The 17,797-nt window shown below is 39.9% G+C and overlaps 1 protein-coding gene across 2 annotated transcripts in view; it reads left to right on the forward strand.

Moving 5' to 3' along the window:
* tmem63c (transmembrane protein 63C) overlaps nt 1-17,797 on the forward strand; it is a 29,217-nt gene that overhangs the window by 2,439 nt on the left and 8,981 nt on the right. The window contains exons 1-6 of one of the 2 annotated variants that reach the window (XM_027274517.1): nt 6,197-6,400; nt 8,972-9,197; nt 13,105-13,184; nt 14,696-14,783; nt 16,527-16,564; nt 17,315-17,457. In XM_027274517.1, the coding sequence (XP_027130318.1) occupies nt 8,988-9,197; nt 13,105-13,184; nt 14,696-14,783; nt 16,527-16,564; nt 17,315-17,457 (559 nt within the window). In that variant the 5' untranslated portion in view covers nt 6,197-6,400; nt 8,972-8,987. Of the gene's footprint in view, nt 1-6,196; nt 6,401-8,971; nt 9,198-13,104; nt 13,185-14,695; nt 14,784-16,526; nt 16,565-17,314; nt 17,458-17,797 lie in introns of those variants that run through there. The other variant, XM_027274516.1, reaches the window with a different exon arrangement.

The following is a 17,797-nucleotide window of genomic DNA, read 5'->3' on the forward strand; positions in this document are numbered from 1 at the left end:
CCAATGGTCCGAATACCCCCAAAGATATCAAAGAGTTGGCTGAATACATTCTATTGTATTACTACTTACTATTATCATAGTAATAGTACTGCATGTAGATATATTTATTACCTTTATTACGGCAATGAATGAGCTTTAGTTTTCCACTTGGGCCCAGACTGAGAATGAGAGGAACACCCTACGCTGTTAACAGGTTGCACACACTAACACCAAACAGACATGTGTACTTCCCCTCCCTGCCCACTCTGGTAGTGATGATGATGATAATGATGGTGATGATGATGATGATGATGATGATGATGATGATGATGATGATGAGGTTGGTGGGGATGGCAGTGAGATATGTGGTGCAGGTGTGTTTGCAGTATGTCCAAGATTGCATCATATGTATTTCTGTGAGTCATCTCCCCAGCCACGTCACGGGCTGCTGGGTATGAATAAAAATGTAAGAAAACACTTTGGTGAGATCTTCTTGAAGCAAAATCGAACTCAAACAGAATATCAGAGCAGACTGATGATATCAACCTTGATTTCAACTGTGCTTGTGTACCATAGACTCGGCTTTGTTCTTTGTATGTTTTTGATGGGGAGTAAGCTCCCTCCTGTTTGAGATTCCTGCCGTGAACCTTCCCGCTATCGCAAAGGGGTCACAGTGATGCAGATGCATGCAGCATTGTCTCTGACATATAGTACACAGAGATACTTCTCAGCAAAGAGGATGCTGCCGTAAGCGTCCTATAACACCAGGAAGCAGCATCTTATCCTGTCTTGCCTTATCACTTGTCAGACATTTGATTCTGTTTGTTGTGTCGTAAATGCGCTGTAGGCTAGTGGTCCCATCTGATACACCCGCAGGAGCTCCTTGTGTACCTGTACATCGCATGCTGTGATATAAACAGACTTTGTCTTCTACTTGGCTGTGATTCAGATGCTTAGTCATTTTTAAGTCTGCATTTTTTTTATCCATTAACTACAGATACTTAGTCTAATGACAGAAAATGAATTAACAACTATTTTGATAATCGATCACTTGTTCGATTTTTTTTCCTGATTGTAAACTGGACTTGTGAACTTTGTGCCAGTTAACATCAAGTTCACTGATAATTAAAATTATAGTTTCACATTATTTCTGACCATTTCCCAACAGTTTTCATCCATTAATTTTAATACAGTATGAAAATTTGTTTGCATCTGAAAATTGATAATCTGGCAATATTATTTCTACAAAGAAAACAATTAGCGTAACTGATTAATATACATTTGGCCATAATTGAGAAGGCAGCTCCACAGTTTCCTGAAACTCTCGACTTAAACTGTTAAACGGCTGAGTCATGCACACGATTACAACTGTGATAACAAACGAGTAAATTTTAAGCACACTTTAAGTCTTGAAGTTCATTTTGATATTAAATATCAAAAATAAATATATAATAAATATATCAATAAACATATACTAAAATAAAGAGAATCCTCAGGTATAATTAACACTTGTTAAATGTAAAGTTATTGGAAAGTAGAATTGATTTAAAAAAGAAGAACGCCTGGCATATAACTCCAAACTACAAATTTATTCACTTAACTAGTCTGACAATCTGGATTGTAGTTATTATATACACAGTTCTTTGGATAAAACAATCAGACCTTTTTATTTAATGATACCTCAATTAAAAATGATAAATTGCATGGATACAAAAATCCAGATAGAGAAGGAGATGTTGCTGAATATATGAGTTTCTATAAGTCTCTTTTTTGATCAATTGTTTGCTCCCTTTAAATACGGTTTATGTGCTTCCAGAGAGTGGAGGTGTTTCTGAAGCAATCTGTTATGATGAGTAGTGTTTGCACTTTTTTTGTGTGGATGTGGGAGTGAAGGCAATTTTGACTTTCTATGAGGTTTTCTCACAGGCCCCTATTTTAGGATCAGCTCCAGCAGCTTTTGCAGTATGAGGGGCTGTGGGTGGAATCTTCCAGAAGCTCAGAGGTATGCAGAGAAAACAGTCAGGTTCACAGGCAGGTTCAGCGTCATCCAGCACACATGCTATAGTAAAGTCATCACTGATGCCAGATGGGGTCTAATGAGGAATGGCTGGGTCCACACAGCAACAGAAGGGCAGACACACAGAGGTCCTCTGGGGGCCTACTGAGCATGTGCAGCAAGACAGGAAGCAGGTGTTGGTTTGTTGAGCATGGCCTGTGTGTGCAGTCATCACTCCAGTCATGCTATGGCTCATTCAGCCTTCAGAAAGAGGCTGGGTGGGGGGGGTGCTGCATTAACTGTGTGCTCTGAGGCAGGCACACCTCACTGATCTGTGTTTGTGTGTTGTGTGATTAGAGAGAGTGAGGTATTAAAAAGAGTAAAGCCCTCTCCCTCCTCCACCGAGCAGGTGGTGAGCAGATTGTGCTGAAACCTCTGCCCTCTTCTCCCCCTCAGGCCTGAGTCTGATCAGGGTCGCCCAGTCAGATCCCCACACCAACAACACCATCCAACCAAAACCATCACAGCAGAGGCCTGTAGCTCTTGTAGAGTTGAAAACAGGATAAACTCAGAGATGGCATTAAAATATCCCAACAACATACAGAGATGGATAAAAGTATGTAATCTCAGGTCCAATTTCCAGAAAATAAACCTTAGAGCATGCAGTTATATTACAGACAATTGTGTATTTCCATTTTGCAGCAACAATTTGTGAAAGGCCCCATGTGCCCGAAGCCAGGTCTATAAAGTAGTTTTCCCAGGTTGGTGTGACCTCAACCCCATCTAACATTTTTGGAATTGAATTAGGCTTTATAGTTCAACATCTCTGGCCAGCCTCAGTAATGCTCTTGAGGCAGGGAGCAAATCCTCACAGCCAGGTTCCAAAATCCTGCAGCAAGCCTTAAGGCAGCATGTTTTATAATGAGATGGCCAACAAGCACATACGGATGTAATGCTCAGGTGTCCCTATTCTTTTTGCCATGTAGTGAGAGGATTGATTAGCTGGAGAAGTCTCACTACACCCCTCATGTGATTTTGCAAATGTGCTGTCAACTCCTGCTACAATTATATTTGAGCTCTGCTTTGATTAGACATTATTAAACCATTAGTCAGCCTCTGGTATATGTGGATCATTGGAGGACTTACCTGTGACCTGCAGAAAATGGAGGAGTCGAAAAAGCTCTTTGGTGTGTTGAGGGAAAAACTGCAGGGCGTAGACGAAATAATATAAACTCCAAGTGAAAAATGATTTAAGTTCTAAAGTAACATCTTTACAATTACAAATGCTGCCACAAAGGCAAGGCACATAAGGCAACCAACATAGCACCTGAATTTTTTATGAAAGTGTCATAGTGGCAAACTCAGAGAATATTTTCAACCATTGCTGCACTGAGCTCTACAGAGTGCTGGTAGCATCTTTTTGCCCACCTCCACCCTCATCGACCTCATGTCCTGCTGAAGCTGTCAGCTGCTAATAAACATCCTGCCCAGCATCAAACTGCCAACAGGCTAAGTTAGTAACTAGCTGGTGAATATAATGGGACATCTAACAATATAATTTTTTGATTTGATTTTCTTTTTGCCTTTATTGTATAGAGACAGCTGAAGAGTGACAGGAAATGTGGGGAGAGAGAGATGGGGAATGACATGTGGGAAAGAGCCATAGGTCAGATTCAAACCCTGGGCTGCCACGGCAAAGCCTGAGCCTTCGCACATGGGGCAGCTGCTCTACTGACTGAGCTAAACACCCCAAGAGTCGGATATTTCCTTCAGACGTTGGTGAAGACTAAAAGGGACATTCATCTTAACATTTGTCAGATGAATGCGAATGTTCCTCCAGATCTGCTGGATATGTAAAAAGTCGTTTTTTTTTATTTGTCGCTGTATCAACTTTATATGTCAGTGATGTGATTTCACAGCCCAAAGCCCACTTTAAATCTGTCAAAATATGTTTACATTATTTTGCCTACCCCGTTGCCTCTCTACTATGCTCCAATGCCTCTCAGCATGAGTGAGAAGTACTATAAAAGATCAGCTTCCACAACATGTCATCTTAGTCACTGTTGGCTTGCTAGGAACTATTTTACCAGAATACCTTTTAAATACCAGGATTTCCATAACCACAGTCTCAGTTTATTAACATGCAGAGCACAGCTAAACATCAGTCACGCATATTCTCCCAGCTGTGTGCTTTGAGATGAAGTCGATGAAAAGGGGAAACATCAAACCTTTTGCTTCCATGCAGCCACCGCTGTCTCGAGCAGAGAGCACAGCAAAAACAGAACAGTGGCTGGGAAAACTGCATGTTTAACAAGGCTGCTCGCCAGTCCAGTCAAGAAGCCATTATTTTTCTATTTATGGTCATTGCAAGTTGTCCTTGAGGGTACATTTTTATCTCACAGTAGCTGACAGTTGATACGGTAGCAGAGGTTACAACAGTTAAAGTCAACACAAATTCAGATTTTATTTATGGTTCATCTCTCTGGCAAAACAGGACCACTTCTCTCTCATTCCCTCAGGTTGGTGATGTATCTTGATCCAACTGAATGTTTGACGATGGGATAGGACGTTCTCCTGGAGCTGTCTGCCAAATGGTTTATGTTGATTAGGCTTTGGTGCTCCTGGGAATCAACCTATTTAAAGCATGTTTAGATGTAAAGATGTTTCTTGTCATGGCTTCTCATTTCAGCATGACAAAGCACTCGTTTAGGCATCTGGTCAAGTGATTTAAAGGATGATAAAAGTGAGTAGTGGATGCCAAAGCACAACCTTGGCAGGGGACTGTGTTGCTCACCAACTATCTTCCCAGTGTTTTTAGCACTGGCATGTTTTGGCATAGCTCAATGAAGGAAAATGGTCAGTCACAACTTTAGTCTAAAATAAAAAAGCTCGCCTCTATTTTGTGGATTGCCATAAAATTCAGTACAGATATCCCTTGTGTCAAGTGAATGAAACCTGTGACTTTAAATTTAAAATTTCTCAAAAACCATTGTATCGACATTTGTGCTTCTCTTATCTGAAATTGTAATACATGTTGGCAATCATCTTAATACCCACTTAAAGGTCCAGTAGGATTTAGTGGCATCTCGTGGTGAAAATGCAGATTGCAACTGCTCGCCTCACCGAAGCATGTAGGACAAACTATGGTAGCTCTAAAACTCACAAGTTTCAGCACCTATCTCGAGCCAGTATTTGGTTTGTCCATTCTGGACAACTGCAGAAACATGATAGACTCTGTGGGAGTGGACCACAGCGTCTGTAAATATAAAAGGCTCATTCTAAGATAACAAAAACACAATGATTCTTATTTTCAGGTGATTATACAATAAAGAAAAGATACTTAAATTCCATTTCTGCCATATTCTGTAAATAGAGCCCCCTAAATCTGACACACTGGACCTTTAATGCCTACCAAACACATAAAAAACTAACACTATTGTTATTGTTACTTATTTAGTTGAATTAAGAATGTATAGTAGGAGCTCCCAGAAATACATTTTACTAAAATTGTTCCTTTATGATTATATGTAGCTCAGTTGTACATTGTGCTTAGTGCTAATTAGTATGTATGTTAGTACATACATGTTCTTATATTTATAGTTGGTGACAGCACCAAAATAATGTAGCTTTTTTAAACAATCCATGATGCTACTGAAGCTTGAAGCAGGTTTAATCTGAATTGAATCAGGGTTTAATGCAAGTTATCGATCTTCTGACTTACAGCTTAATTGTTTTGTCTGTATCACCTCAGGGATGATACCCTCTCTCTCTAACACACACACAGACAGCTCAGTTGTTTTTTCTGGTGCAATCAGCAGATTGGTTGATCTGAGCTGGCGTTTTCCTCTTTACAGCTTGCCCATTTTTCTGCCTTTCTGACTCAATCTCAGGTGTATCTCATCAACAGCTCACGGCTCCTGTCCTGACTTCAGCATCTAGGATCATAATAGCCTAACTGAGCACAGAGAGGAGATTTCACTCCTGCTGCCAGCGGGTGGCACAACACTGCTTCCCAAGCCAAACATCAGTTTGTAATCTGCTGCGTTGGCTTGTCATTCGGATTCAGGGATGGAGAGGAGAGAAATGAGCAGAGAGAAAGGATTAGAGAGACTTCAGATGTGCAGAGTTCTGTAAGCTGGAGAAGAAATGGATACCATAGGATAAATGTCAGCATGTTTGAGTGTTTATGTATGAGACAGAGAGAGTATATCCACAGAGTCTCGTGGTTAAACTGCTGAGTCATGTTGTGACGTTTGACCAAATGTTGTGTGAAACCACACCATAGTCAGCCTGTATCCCTCAGCATCCTGCTCTGTTCTGGAGGAGGAGAGGAAGAGTTTCACTGTAAGCATCAGCAGCCGGCAGCGTTCGAAGTGAATGAGTCGTCTAATTCCGGAAGAAGAACAGCTCATTGAGCCGATAAAGGTCTGTTTAAGCTTCTGCATGTCAAACTTGTCTGAGCTCACTGCGTTTCCAGTTGACAGCTGTATTACAGCTCGTATTTTCTTCTGTATTATTTCTGCTTGATTTAGCTCCTGTTGCTGTATGTCACACAGTTCGCTCTTTGATTTGTTTGCTACCATCAGCTAATCACAGAAATATAAAAATAGTTCACTGCAGCTTTCCATTTTAGGATTTTCAAGTGATGATTAAATGAATTCAATAAACAGGCAAATGCTATCAGCATAGTGTTAACAAAAGCAATTCTTCATTCTGTTGATCATAAAACTTTGAACATCTCCTGTAAATCAGTTTGTTAGTTTGTCCATCATTTTGTTTGAAAATGTGTTTTAGACAGAAAACTAATCTTTACCATAAATGTATCTGTGAAATATAAAGAATCCAGCATGTTAAATGATAATAATTAAACTATAACAACAAATAAACTAACTGTTATCAATGATTCGATGTGAGAAGGAGCCTCTGTGTTTTATTTTCAGGAGTGCATGCTCTCCTTGTGTGGTTTTTAGCTGTAAAATAATCCCTTTCTGCATATCGATGGCTTTATCCATTACTGGTAGAGAGAGAAAGTGTGATGTATGGTGCATCAGCTCCTGTGGAAACACAGTTCTGCAGACTATGTGTGTGTGTGTGCACGTTATGGATTCGCTTTGTGATCCACCCTCAGGGAATCTCCTCCCCAGTTATGTCCACTGGGAGGCTCAGATGCTGTGTATCTGACTGTATCTGAATATTGACTGCAAGCTGTACAGTTTCACAACAGGAAGTAAATTAGAGACTACAGTGGCGCACAAAGAGTTGCTAAAAGATTACTGGGCTGTATTTTTAGACTTGTGTACATAATCAGACCTCTCTCACTGTGTGATGTACAGCAGTCCAGCAGCACTGCCACTGATCAGCTCACCGCCTACATTAGACATTAGACACTGTTTGGTAAAAATGCTTCACAAATCTGTGATTGAGCTTCTGAGGAAGTGACATCATTGGTGCAGTGATAAATCACACAAAGGTTGTTTTTGTAATGTGCGCCAGTTTGAAGGCCTTTAGCTTCCTCTGCATTTTCACACTTGTTTCAATCCCGTGTTGCCTCACAGCTCTTGTGAGAGTTGGACAGCAGAAGGGGTTGTGATGCAGTTTTGGCTGCCGTTTACTGCTGCAGAGCTTTGTTTACTATAGAGCACCGTGTCACAGCAACAACATATCTGAATATATATTGTGGAATTTTCCCCATGAAATCTCATGATTGATGTCTTTCACTCATGTGGAATCACGGTATTGAAGCAAGGCTTTGTCAGCACTCTGTTGCTGCTCCATTTCCTCAGACTGTTTGCTCAGTGAGGAGTGTACACAAGCCGAGCAGCCGGGAGTTGGGACTGTATTGATCGAAAGTGAGGAGAGTGCGTGCTGCTGGCCTTCATTCGGTGGTCATGACCATGTGAATGATCATATCCTGTACATGCTTATCTAGAAAGAGGGAAATAAACAAAACCCGACAAAATCTCCAACAAGCTACAAGCAACGAGTACACAGTATAAGCTTTTACTCTTGTACTCTTCATTTGTCACTTCCATGTGACCTCTTCACGTCCATTTGTCAGATAAAGAAACACACACAGATCAATGGCTGCTAATGGACCCTGATGGTCATTAGACTGATCCTTACAAATGCTATCATAACTGCACTTAAAGTGAGTGGCAGACACTTGTACGAGAAAAAACGAGTCACAATTGTTGTATGTTGAATAAACAGACCATTAAATTCCACTTTCATTGCTTGTTGCCAACACCACACCCTTGCTCATTGTCCCCATTAAAATGCACAAATAATTCTCAGTGTATGTAAAAACAGGCTTGACTAGGTTTGAAAAGTGCTATGACAACAAATGACATGAAGACTTAAAGACTCAGTGTGTAAAATTTGGGGCCTCTGTTTTCAGAATGGGGCAGACATAGAATATAATATTCATGACTATGTTTTCATCCATGTATAATCACCTGAAAATCAGAATCTTTTTGTTTATGTTATTTAAAAATGAGCCTTTTATATCATAAAAGGCATAATAGGCCACCATATTGAAACACCGTGTTTCTACAATATCCCAGATCAGACAAACTAAACACTGACTGACGTTTCAAGTGTTGTTTCTCCTTTATACTAGGAAGGCGAGGGTGAGGTGAGGAGATGGCAATGCAGTGATTGCACCACTAGATGCAACTAAGTTTCACACACTGGACCTTTAAAACTCCAGACAATGCAACTCCTGAGAGAAGAAAGAACACATTCTTCCTCTTATTAAATAAAATGTAATGTGTTCATAAGCAGTAAAATGTCACTTGTAGCTGCAGTTAGCAAAAGTTAAAGCTAAAGTGTCACTTTAATCTCATCATTGGATAATTACATTACATTGCATAATATAATGTGTGTGTGTGTGTGTGTGTGTGTGTGTGTGTGTGTGTTGGCACCAGAGAGCTTTAACAGGTGTGTCTCAAAGCTAAAATTAACTTGACCAATGTTGTCTTTCTTCATTTTTCTCAGTTATGGTCCAGTGCTGATGGCGCACTCTGAGCTGTTTGTGACGAGCGCGCCCCCTGTGGAGGGGAAAGCTGTGGAGCTCGATGTTCTGAGCTTCTTGGACTCGTTTGGGGAGGAAAACAGCACCGCTGAGAGATGCTACCGATCACACTCCCGCAGCAGCGTCCTGCAGGGTCTGCCATTTGGAGGGGTGCCCACAGTCCTCGTCATCAATGTGGTCCTCTGGATGGTACAAAACTCTCTCTCTCTCTCTCTCTCTCTCTCTCTCACCACACACACACAACACACACACCACACACACACACACATACACATACACATACACGCACACAAACACACACACACACACACACACACACACACACACACACACAACAACACACACAGTATATTAATGAACAGCTCACAACAATAAAACTCCAGAAATTAAAGCCATTTTTCTTTATAATAACCAAGTGCAGTTTTTTCTTATTAGTGATTACGGACATGAGACAAGACTAAGAAAAACTGAATATTTTCCTCATTTGAGAAGCTGGAAGCAGTGGTTTCTTTTATATTGTTGCCTAAAAAACAAAATATAAATTACTGATTCCTGAAAATTACTAATTACTACAAAAAATGTGTACTAAACAGTTCAGTAGTTCTAATTATACTTTACACAAATCATTTTGTTGTATACTGCTGCAGCTTAGAGTATTCCCTATCTGGAGGTCTGGACCCACACTAGGGGTCACCAAAGCTTCACAGGGGCGAGGCTTTCTTGATTTTAAGTGGTGTAAGAAAACTTAAAATAAAAAAAAATATATATACAGTTGATTCATATCCCATCATTTCAGTCATTTGTGTGAAGAAAACAAAGTAAAATAATTTTTTTAAGTTTTGATTATTATTTAAGATATGTACTCAAAAGAAAGATCCCAGACTCTCCCACCTGTGAGAGACTGTGCAGTAACAATGTGCAGTTAGAACAACCAAAGAGCTAATGGTCCAGTGTTAGGGAGAAGAAAGCACTGAATTGAAAAAATATATGAGGACAACTCAAAATTCATCCAAATCACTAATTTGACACAAACTTCCTGCAGTTTTTGTGATTACTATCTGGGTTAATTGTATAGTTTATCAGTTGTTTTACTGTTAAATTTATGCACTGAATATAAAATGATGTATTTATGTGGTGTCGGTTAGCTCAGTCAGTAGGGCATCCACCCCATGTACAAAAGCTCAGTCCTTGCCGCAGCGGCCCAGGGTTCGAATCCGACCTGCGGCCCTTTGCTGCATGTCATTCCCCATCTCTCTCTCTCTCCCCACATTCCTATCTCTATCAAATAAAGCTTGAAAAGGCCCCAAAAATATCTTTACAAAAAGAAGATATATTTATAAGATGTGTCACTTAGTCAGAGGTCATCAGTTCACCCACTAATAAAAAAGGGAAAAGGTTGGGAACCAGTGTCCTGACAACAAGATTTCTAAATATATATCCAAAGCTGCCAACACCCTGTTAAGATATTACAAAGAGCGCTGATACAAACAGACAACAAGGTGACACATGGTCAGAGGGCCAATATCTAATGTACATTATGTCTCAAACACTTCACTCTGCTCCTGATAATAATAAAATACAACAGTAACATTAGGAGTGTTACAAGTGCACTTATGAATATGCAAAATGAATGCAGACATACTGTGTATATGAGTCATACTTTGTGAGGACTTTCCACCCCAGCTCCTAATTAACCATCTTGCCACTCTAAATCTAAACCAGGCAAAGTTAATGCTAAGTGTATATAGTATATTACAGTATATCAGACTGAAAATCATTTGCTGATGTAAGTCGGATGTCAAAGCTTTAGATATTTAGGCAATGTCCTGTTTGATAGTGTCTGTTATTGTATATGATTATTATTAATCCAGATGTAAACAAAAAGGAATAAATTAATTGATAGTTGCACTCCACCATTTTAGACATCATAGTTTAGTTAGTTTACTTGTGATTATGACAGCCTGAATTGTGAAATGAGTTGTATAATGTCCTCTGTGACTGTGAGAAAATATCCCCAAAGATGTCATCAGGGTTACCTCGTCTTGGATTTGGTGACTACATATTTTAACAGAAAGTCTGCAATTCAAGCTGGAGGCATGAAGTTTGAAAGTCATGGTCTTTTACCAGGTGGGAAGGAGGGTATAATGAAAAATGCTACGAGTTATTGTTATCCAGTGTTTTTGGAGCTTGACCCATATGAAAAACCAGCATAGCTCACCGTCTGCTGCTTTATTTTTCTCAAGAGTGCCCTAACTTTATGAAAGTGCAAAACCCTTTAGAAGACTAAGACTAGACTAAGACAACAAAATCACAGGCACACAAAATATTATGATTTCATTTGTGAGTCAAACTTACTTCACTAATTTGATAAACAGAAACAAATAAAGTAGCGCTTCAGTGTTGCAAATGTCATGTACAGTGCTAGGCGGTGACATGACATTTAGCGCTGTCTTCTCTCCACACAAAGGTCCTGGGGTCAAATTTTGCATTGTGGGTTCTCTGTCTGGAGTTTACATGTTTTCTTATGTTACATCTAAAATTGGATACTACATTCAAGATGTGCGGTATTCCTCAAACAATTCAAAGACATATGGTTAAGTTGTCTGTCTATATGTCAGACTGGTGACCGCTGGAGTCACTGCATTCTGGGATAGGCTCCAGGTCCCAGTGACCCTTAAAGGAAATGCAGATATAGATAATGGATGGTTGGATGTACTGTCTTATATAATTGTAAGTGATTTTTATCAATCAAAGCGACCATAAAAAGACTTCCTGTCTCATATTCCTCTGCTGAGTTGGAAACTTTAAAATAATTTTAGGGATTTTTTCCCAAAAGTTTCTAAAAAGGAACCCAAACTTTAATTGAAACCATTGCCTTGCACGGAATGATGGCTCTTTTTACTTGTCCTTTCCTTGTTAGACACACAGACACACATTATGTACATGTTTTAACTTTCATTTCTCATATCATAATCATCATAATACATAGTACACTTCATCAGCTATCTCAGTTCCGCTGTCAGGCCTCATCAAGCTCGATTTCTGCAGTGATATCACTCTACCACCTCCCTGTTTTAATTGGCTCATTTTATTGCTGCCTAGTTGTCAAGACAACACAGAGGGTTGAGCACTGTCTCTTAATGACAAGCATGAGTCAAAACATGTCCCCACCCCCCACCAGGTGATGGGAGCACGCCTCTGCATCAATCCCACCATCATAGAGAATAAATCATCTGTGGGACTTGAGGAGAGCATGCCCACGCATCCAGACGAAATAAAATAAAACAACAGGGAGTAGACGGACACCGGGTAAACAGCGAGATTTAAGGACGGAGATTGGTCACTGAATGCTAATGTGAACATGCGCTCATTATTCAAGCCTCAGTCAAGGATGCCCTGATTGTCTATGCATGGCTCTAGACCACTAAAGACTGAAGCATTCAACATTTATGAGAGCTTTCCTTCTTCTTATTAGCATTGCCGTCACCTCTGCCCACTAAACCAAATGGCTTCTAAACCCAAATGAGTTAATGGTTTAATGCCATAATTAAAATCAAATATTCATCAGCACTTTTACTCAGTTTACATTTGTCACCATTCATCCATCATCACCCAGTTCTGCTGTTATATGACGATATATAAAAAGGGTCGTTCAGCATGAATCCACTATTGTGCACCAGAATATGTCACTGAAAAGACCTTTTAGCCTTCATTGTGATGTTACACTTTAGCTCTCCATTTGAGGCAGAATGGAGGACATTCACATTTATTCTTGCTATTGACTACACTCATTCGTCATTAGTGCACAGCATGTGTTCACATAAGCATGCTGACCTGTCTCTGGTAGTTTCCAAGACAACCACGTACTACTCTAAAGAAAGAAGATCATTATTGCTGCTGCGTTTTGAAGCTGTTATTAGTAGGCTTTTTATAAGAATGCAGAGACGGGCCTCAGCTTTCAGATCAAGCGGTATGGAAATGTTTCGGATAATATGAGGCTCAGTGCAGATGATGTGTGTGTGTGTGTGTGTGTGTGTAGTTGTGTCAGATCAGATTCTTAGGAGCTCTGCTTTCATGTTCTTGTCCTGTGTTACAGTTCCTGTTACTCATCTTCTCCTGCCTGAGGAAGGCTGCATGGGACTATGGCCGCCTAGCCCTGCTGATGGAGAATGACAGGTGAATTCATCATTCACTACCTTACACTAAAAATGCTCATACAGGCCTGTGAAGCATGCCAACATTTAAGATGGAGAACTAATTTTCAATGGATTCCACTCCTGAGTCCTGTCCTGATGCCTCCAGCTCCCTCTGCTGGATATAAATAGTACTGCGTAGGAAGCAAACCACTGCAAAGAGCTTCTGCCTGTGCTGCTAACCATTTGTTGTTATTGGAGTGATAACGGCAACAGTGGCAATTAATGCATGTGTTTTATGTTAACACTGAAAATAGTGTTAATGCAGGCCAGACGTATACATACACAGTATATGTAAACACTGGTTTGGATGTAACTGTCTTCTCACTCCTCTTCAACTATGGCTGCAACTAACAATTGTCTACATTATTGATAATCTAGTGATTATTATATATGTTTAAGATGTAAAATGTCACAAAACTGTGAAAAATGCCATCCTAAATTCCCAAAGCGACACCTTTGAATTGTTCGTTTTATCCAATCAATAGTTCAAACCATAAAAAACAGAGACAAACAGAAAATCTGCATATTTTAATAGCCTGAAAGAGCCAATCTGTGGCATTTTCCTTTGGTAAATAACTTACAGCACAAGGCTAAAAGGCTGCTGTTTTTCTATAATTCTTATGAAAGTAAAAAATACCATGAAAAGATCACAACAAATAAACTTTTTTACCCTGTCTGTCCACTCAACCCAAAGTCCATTGTTCCTAGTAAAGAGGTAAATCTTTAAAACGGGTCATAAATATAAGTTTGGTTTTTATAAAAGCCTAAATAATTTCCCAAGGCAGCTTGATACTGTAGTTTTTAAGTATTGAACTACTTTGAACTATCTTAAGATGCGGATTAACACAGACTTGTGAGTATTTATGGTAACAGAAGAAGAAGCTTTGGCTGCACACACAATACTGTACAATACAATGCAGTCTGTTGACAAAAATATAGAATATCACCAAACTTTTACTTTAAACTTTTGGTTGATCGACTAACTGAATAATCGTTTCAGCACTTATTTAGATACCTTTTGAGATTACAAATCGAGTCAAGCTGTCTGCATGAATCTGCAGTGGTTTTTCTCTGCTTGACCTGAGTCTCCTCTCCAGGGGGACTGCGGGCTTGATTAGTTCTGCCTGACTGGCAGCGGCTACATAGGACCCGAGGGCAAGCAGCATCTGTGTGTTTTGCCAAGCGGTCCGCTCTCATACTCATTCAATTATGCTGCTTAATTTGACACGCTGTTGAACTGTCAGTGGAACAGCCCACAGAGAAATATCCACAAACTCAATCATCACACTGTCTTTATTAGATTTGACCATAGTTTTTTTTATTTCTCTTCTATGTATATACAAACACAGAGATTGATTTCAGACAGGTACTCTGGGGCTGTCTGCAGCAGGTACAATGTCTTTTTACAACTGAGGTAAATAGGGTCATGTCAGGTGGCAATCAATATGTTGATCTTGCTATTTCTTTGTTGTTCTTTTCTTCACAAATCAGTCTCACATCCCTGTTTTATGGAGAACCAAGTGAGAAAGAGAAGTCCCCGTCAGAGTCCAGCCCGTCTGACTCTGAGACAAAGGACATGGTGAGTTTTTCATCAGCTCCTTAAAGCACCAAGAAACCTTTTTATAGCGTTCTCAGATCAATTAAAGGTACCGTGTGGATTTCATCCTCCACACTGTTTTGTTTACACCCAGTCTCTTTCAGTAAAACATGTTTTATGTGCCCTAAAGATGTCACAAAGCTGATTTGCTATCAAATAAAATATTCGCAAACTCTCATTTATGTATTGAAACCTACATTGTTCACATTCCACGTTAACATGAGAGCCCCATTCTGTGTCCTTACTTTAAAATTAATATTTTCTGTAATGTTAAAGGGTTTAAACCATGGCACATTATCACCCAATTCTGCATTTTCTTTTGCCTATGTGGGGTGTTTTAAGGCTGTTTTGGTTTTACAGTCCTCAAGCTCCAATTTCATCGACCTAGTTCCTAGTTTTAGTAAACAAGCCGTGATAAATCGACAAAACAGCAGACAGAATTAGCGACTGGTGAGTGAAATAATATTAGTTGGGTGTTGACCATAGACCAGAGCTAAAAGGTGAGTTAATATTGGACATGACTCTAAATTAATGTCAATGTTGCTCCTTGTCAGTAGTTGTATACAGCTAGCTGTTCTACAAGAAAGTAAACATAACTCATTGTTTTGGTCCTCACTCCTCTCCATCCTTAGATAGAAGGAGCAAATATTAAGACATTTACTCTACATATCTTTTTTTCTTTTCTTTTTCTTTTTTTTTTAATTAAATCTGCTCTTTCTTTCATCTCCTGCCGCCTCTACAAACCACACTGTCGCCCTGCTGCCCTCAGCTCTGGTGCAAATTACTTCCAAAGTTCCAAACAATGGAAAATATTCCACCATTGCTTCCTTTACTGCGCCTCAGAGTGGTCATGTGCACAGCAACTGAAGCCAGGAAGGGAAATCTTCAGTGTTTTGGCATTTTTTTTAATTTAATTTAAAAGTATGACCATCTCTGAGATGCTCATCACACGGCTGTGAGATGCTGTGAGTACAGTATTCATGCAAATGCTGGTAGGACACATGCAAATAAGAAAGAGACCCGCTCATCCTGACATTGCTCTACAGCACCACTAGTGGTTAAAAAATCCACAGCGTACCTTTAATGAATAAAATAGTAAAATTTGGGTATACATGCATAGCGTTTGAACAGAAAACTGACAGACTCCAGTTGTTTGTACACTACAAAATATAAAGGAGAAGGCATTGTGGGAGATATGAAGCGCTATCATCAATATTCGTGAGAGTCTAGCAGTCCCCCTAATCGTGTTCTCATTTATTTACAAGGTGTCACAGTTAATTTCTCAATGATATATGGATGTCTAAAAATGCTGTATGCTGCACCTTTATTAAAACCTGTCTGAGATGGCACCACGTCAACTGACGTCAACTTTAAGAGGAAAGTTAGGATCATGACTCAGCTGGACTGTCTGTGACTCCAACATGACACCTGTGTGGTAGACTGAGCTCACTCCCTGCATGTTTATAACGGTGTAAGACAAAGAGTCAGACTGAAGTCATCGCCATGTGCCTACACAAAGCTGAGGCTGCAGTAAAGTGGTTACAGCTCCAGGCTAGACCTATTAAATCTCCATCTCTGTGTCACTATTCAGACCTTATTACTATGCAAATAACGGATATGCATGCAAGTAGCCAGTTGTGGTGTGCACAGACTTGCATACATATGTTATTTATTATCTTTAATAACATATCCATTGGATGTTTTATGATTCTCCTCTCCTTCCAGGGCTTCTGCTCGTGGCTCTCATCTCTTTACCATATGAAGTAAGTACAAAAAGCAGTTGCCCTTGTAATTATTTTTGCCCTTCTCATCTTAGCTTCCATCCTTTTATTGGCCCTCCGTCTTCAAAGCTGATGTCACCATCAAATGTAAAGTCTCGTGTTATATCTCATTTAGCAGGAAAAACAAACGAGTCTGGGCTCATGTGACCACTGGTGCCGTGGTTGAATATTTGCACTTGCTCAAGTCTGACTGCACACAACAGATTTAGGCCTGTAAAAAAGACGATTTTCACGGTGCCCATGGTTTCCATAGTATTGCGGTGGAGTTTGGTCGCTTCTGTTTTTAGCTCTCATGCCAGTGGCTCACCCTGGGATCCCTGGGAAAGTGCAAACCCACCCTGCAAGTTCGCGATGTGTGGGCTACAATGAGACCAGCGTGCACCTCTTTTCTTCTTTTTTTTCATCCTTTTCTCTCTTTTTTTTTATTCTATTTTATGACACTGGGTTTCCTGAACCTCCCGCCTGGTAACCACAGCTTCTGGCACCAAAGTAGTGGTGCCACAGTTTTACTCATGATGAGATATAAGCTGTCGACCCATTTGTCCTGGCAATAGAAAGAGCTGCATGCATATACTAGATTAAGATTGCACAGGTCTGATTATCATTACATCTGCATGTGCAGATTTTCCACTATTAAACACTCTGTTTTTTTCATGTAGTATCGAGAGTTATGAATCTCTTGGATATGGGTTTAAAAGATTTTGAAAGTTTCCCCTCTCTCTGTTTCTGCAGGGATGAAGAGATCCGTAGCAAATGCGGCATAGACGCCGTCACATACCTGTCTTTCCAGCGCCACATCATCCTGCTCATGACAGTGGTTTGCCTGCTGTCTTTGGCCGTAATCCTGCCGGTCAACTTTTCTGGGAACCTCCTGGGTATTTTAGTCTCTACATGATGGTCTAGCTAGCGGATTGTTTGAAAAGCCAAGGGATATCCTTATGCTCAGGAGAGACACACAGGGCACCTCACACAGAGACAATCACACACATCTACACACTAAACACTGAGTTTGAAGAAAGCCAGAGTATCTTTCACGAATGAAATGAAATCAAAACTAAAAGAAACATTTCATTTGAACTTAATATGACCCATGAAACAAGGTTATGAAGTAAAACTACTACTATTCACATACACAAAAAGTACATTTCATCTAATAGGAGTTATTCGCAAACCTGTGGCAATTCATCAAGCACTTTCCCATGTAGGATTATAGAA

This window comes from Larimichthys crocea, chromosome XXIV (assembly GCF_000972845.2).
Source record: "Larimichthys crocea isolate SSNF chromosome XXIV, L_crocea_2.0, whole genome shotgun sequence".
Lineage (NCBI taxonomy): Eukaryota > Metazoa > Chordata > Actinopteri > Sciaenidae > Larimichthys > Larimichthys crocea.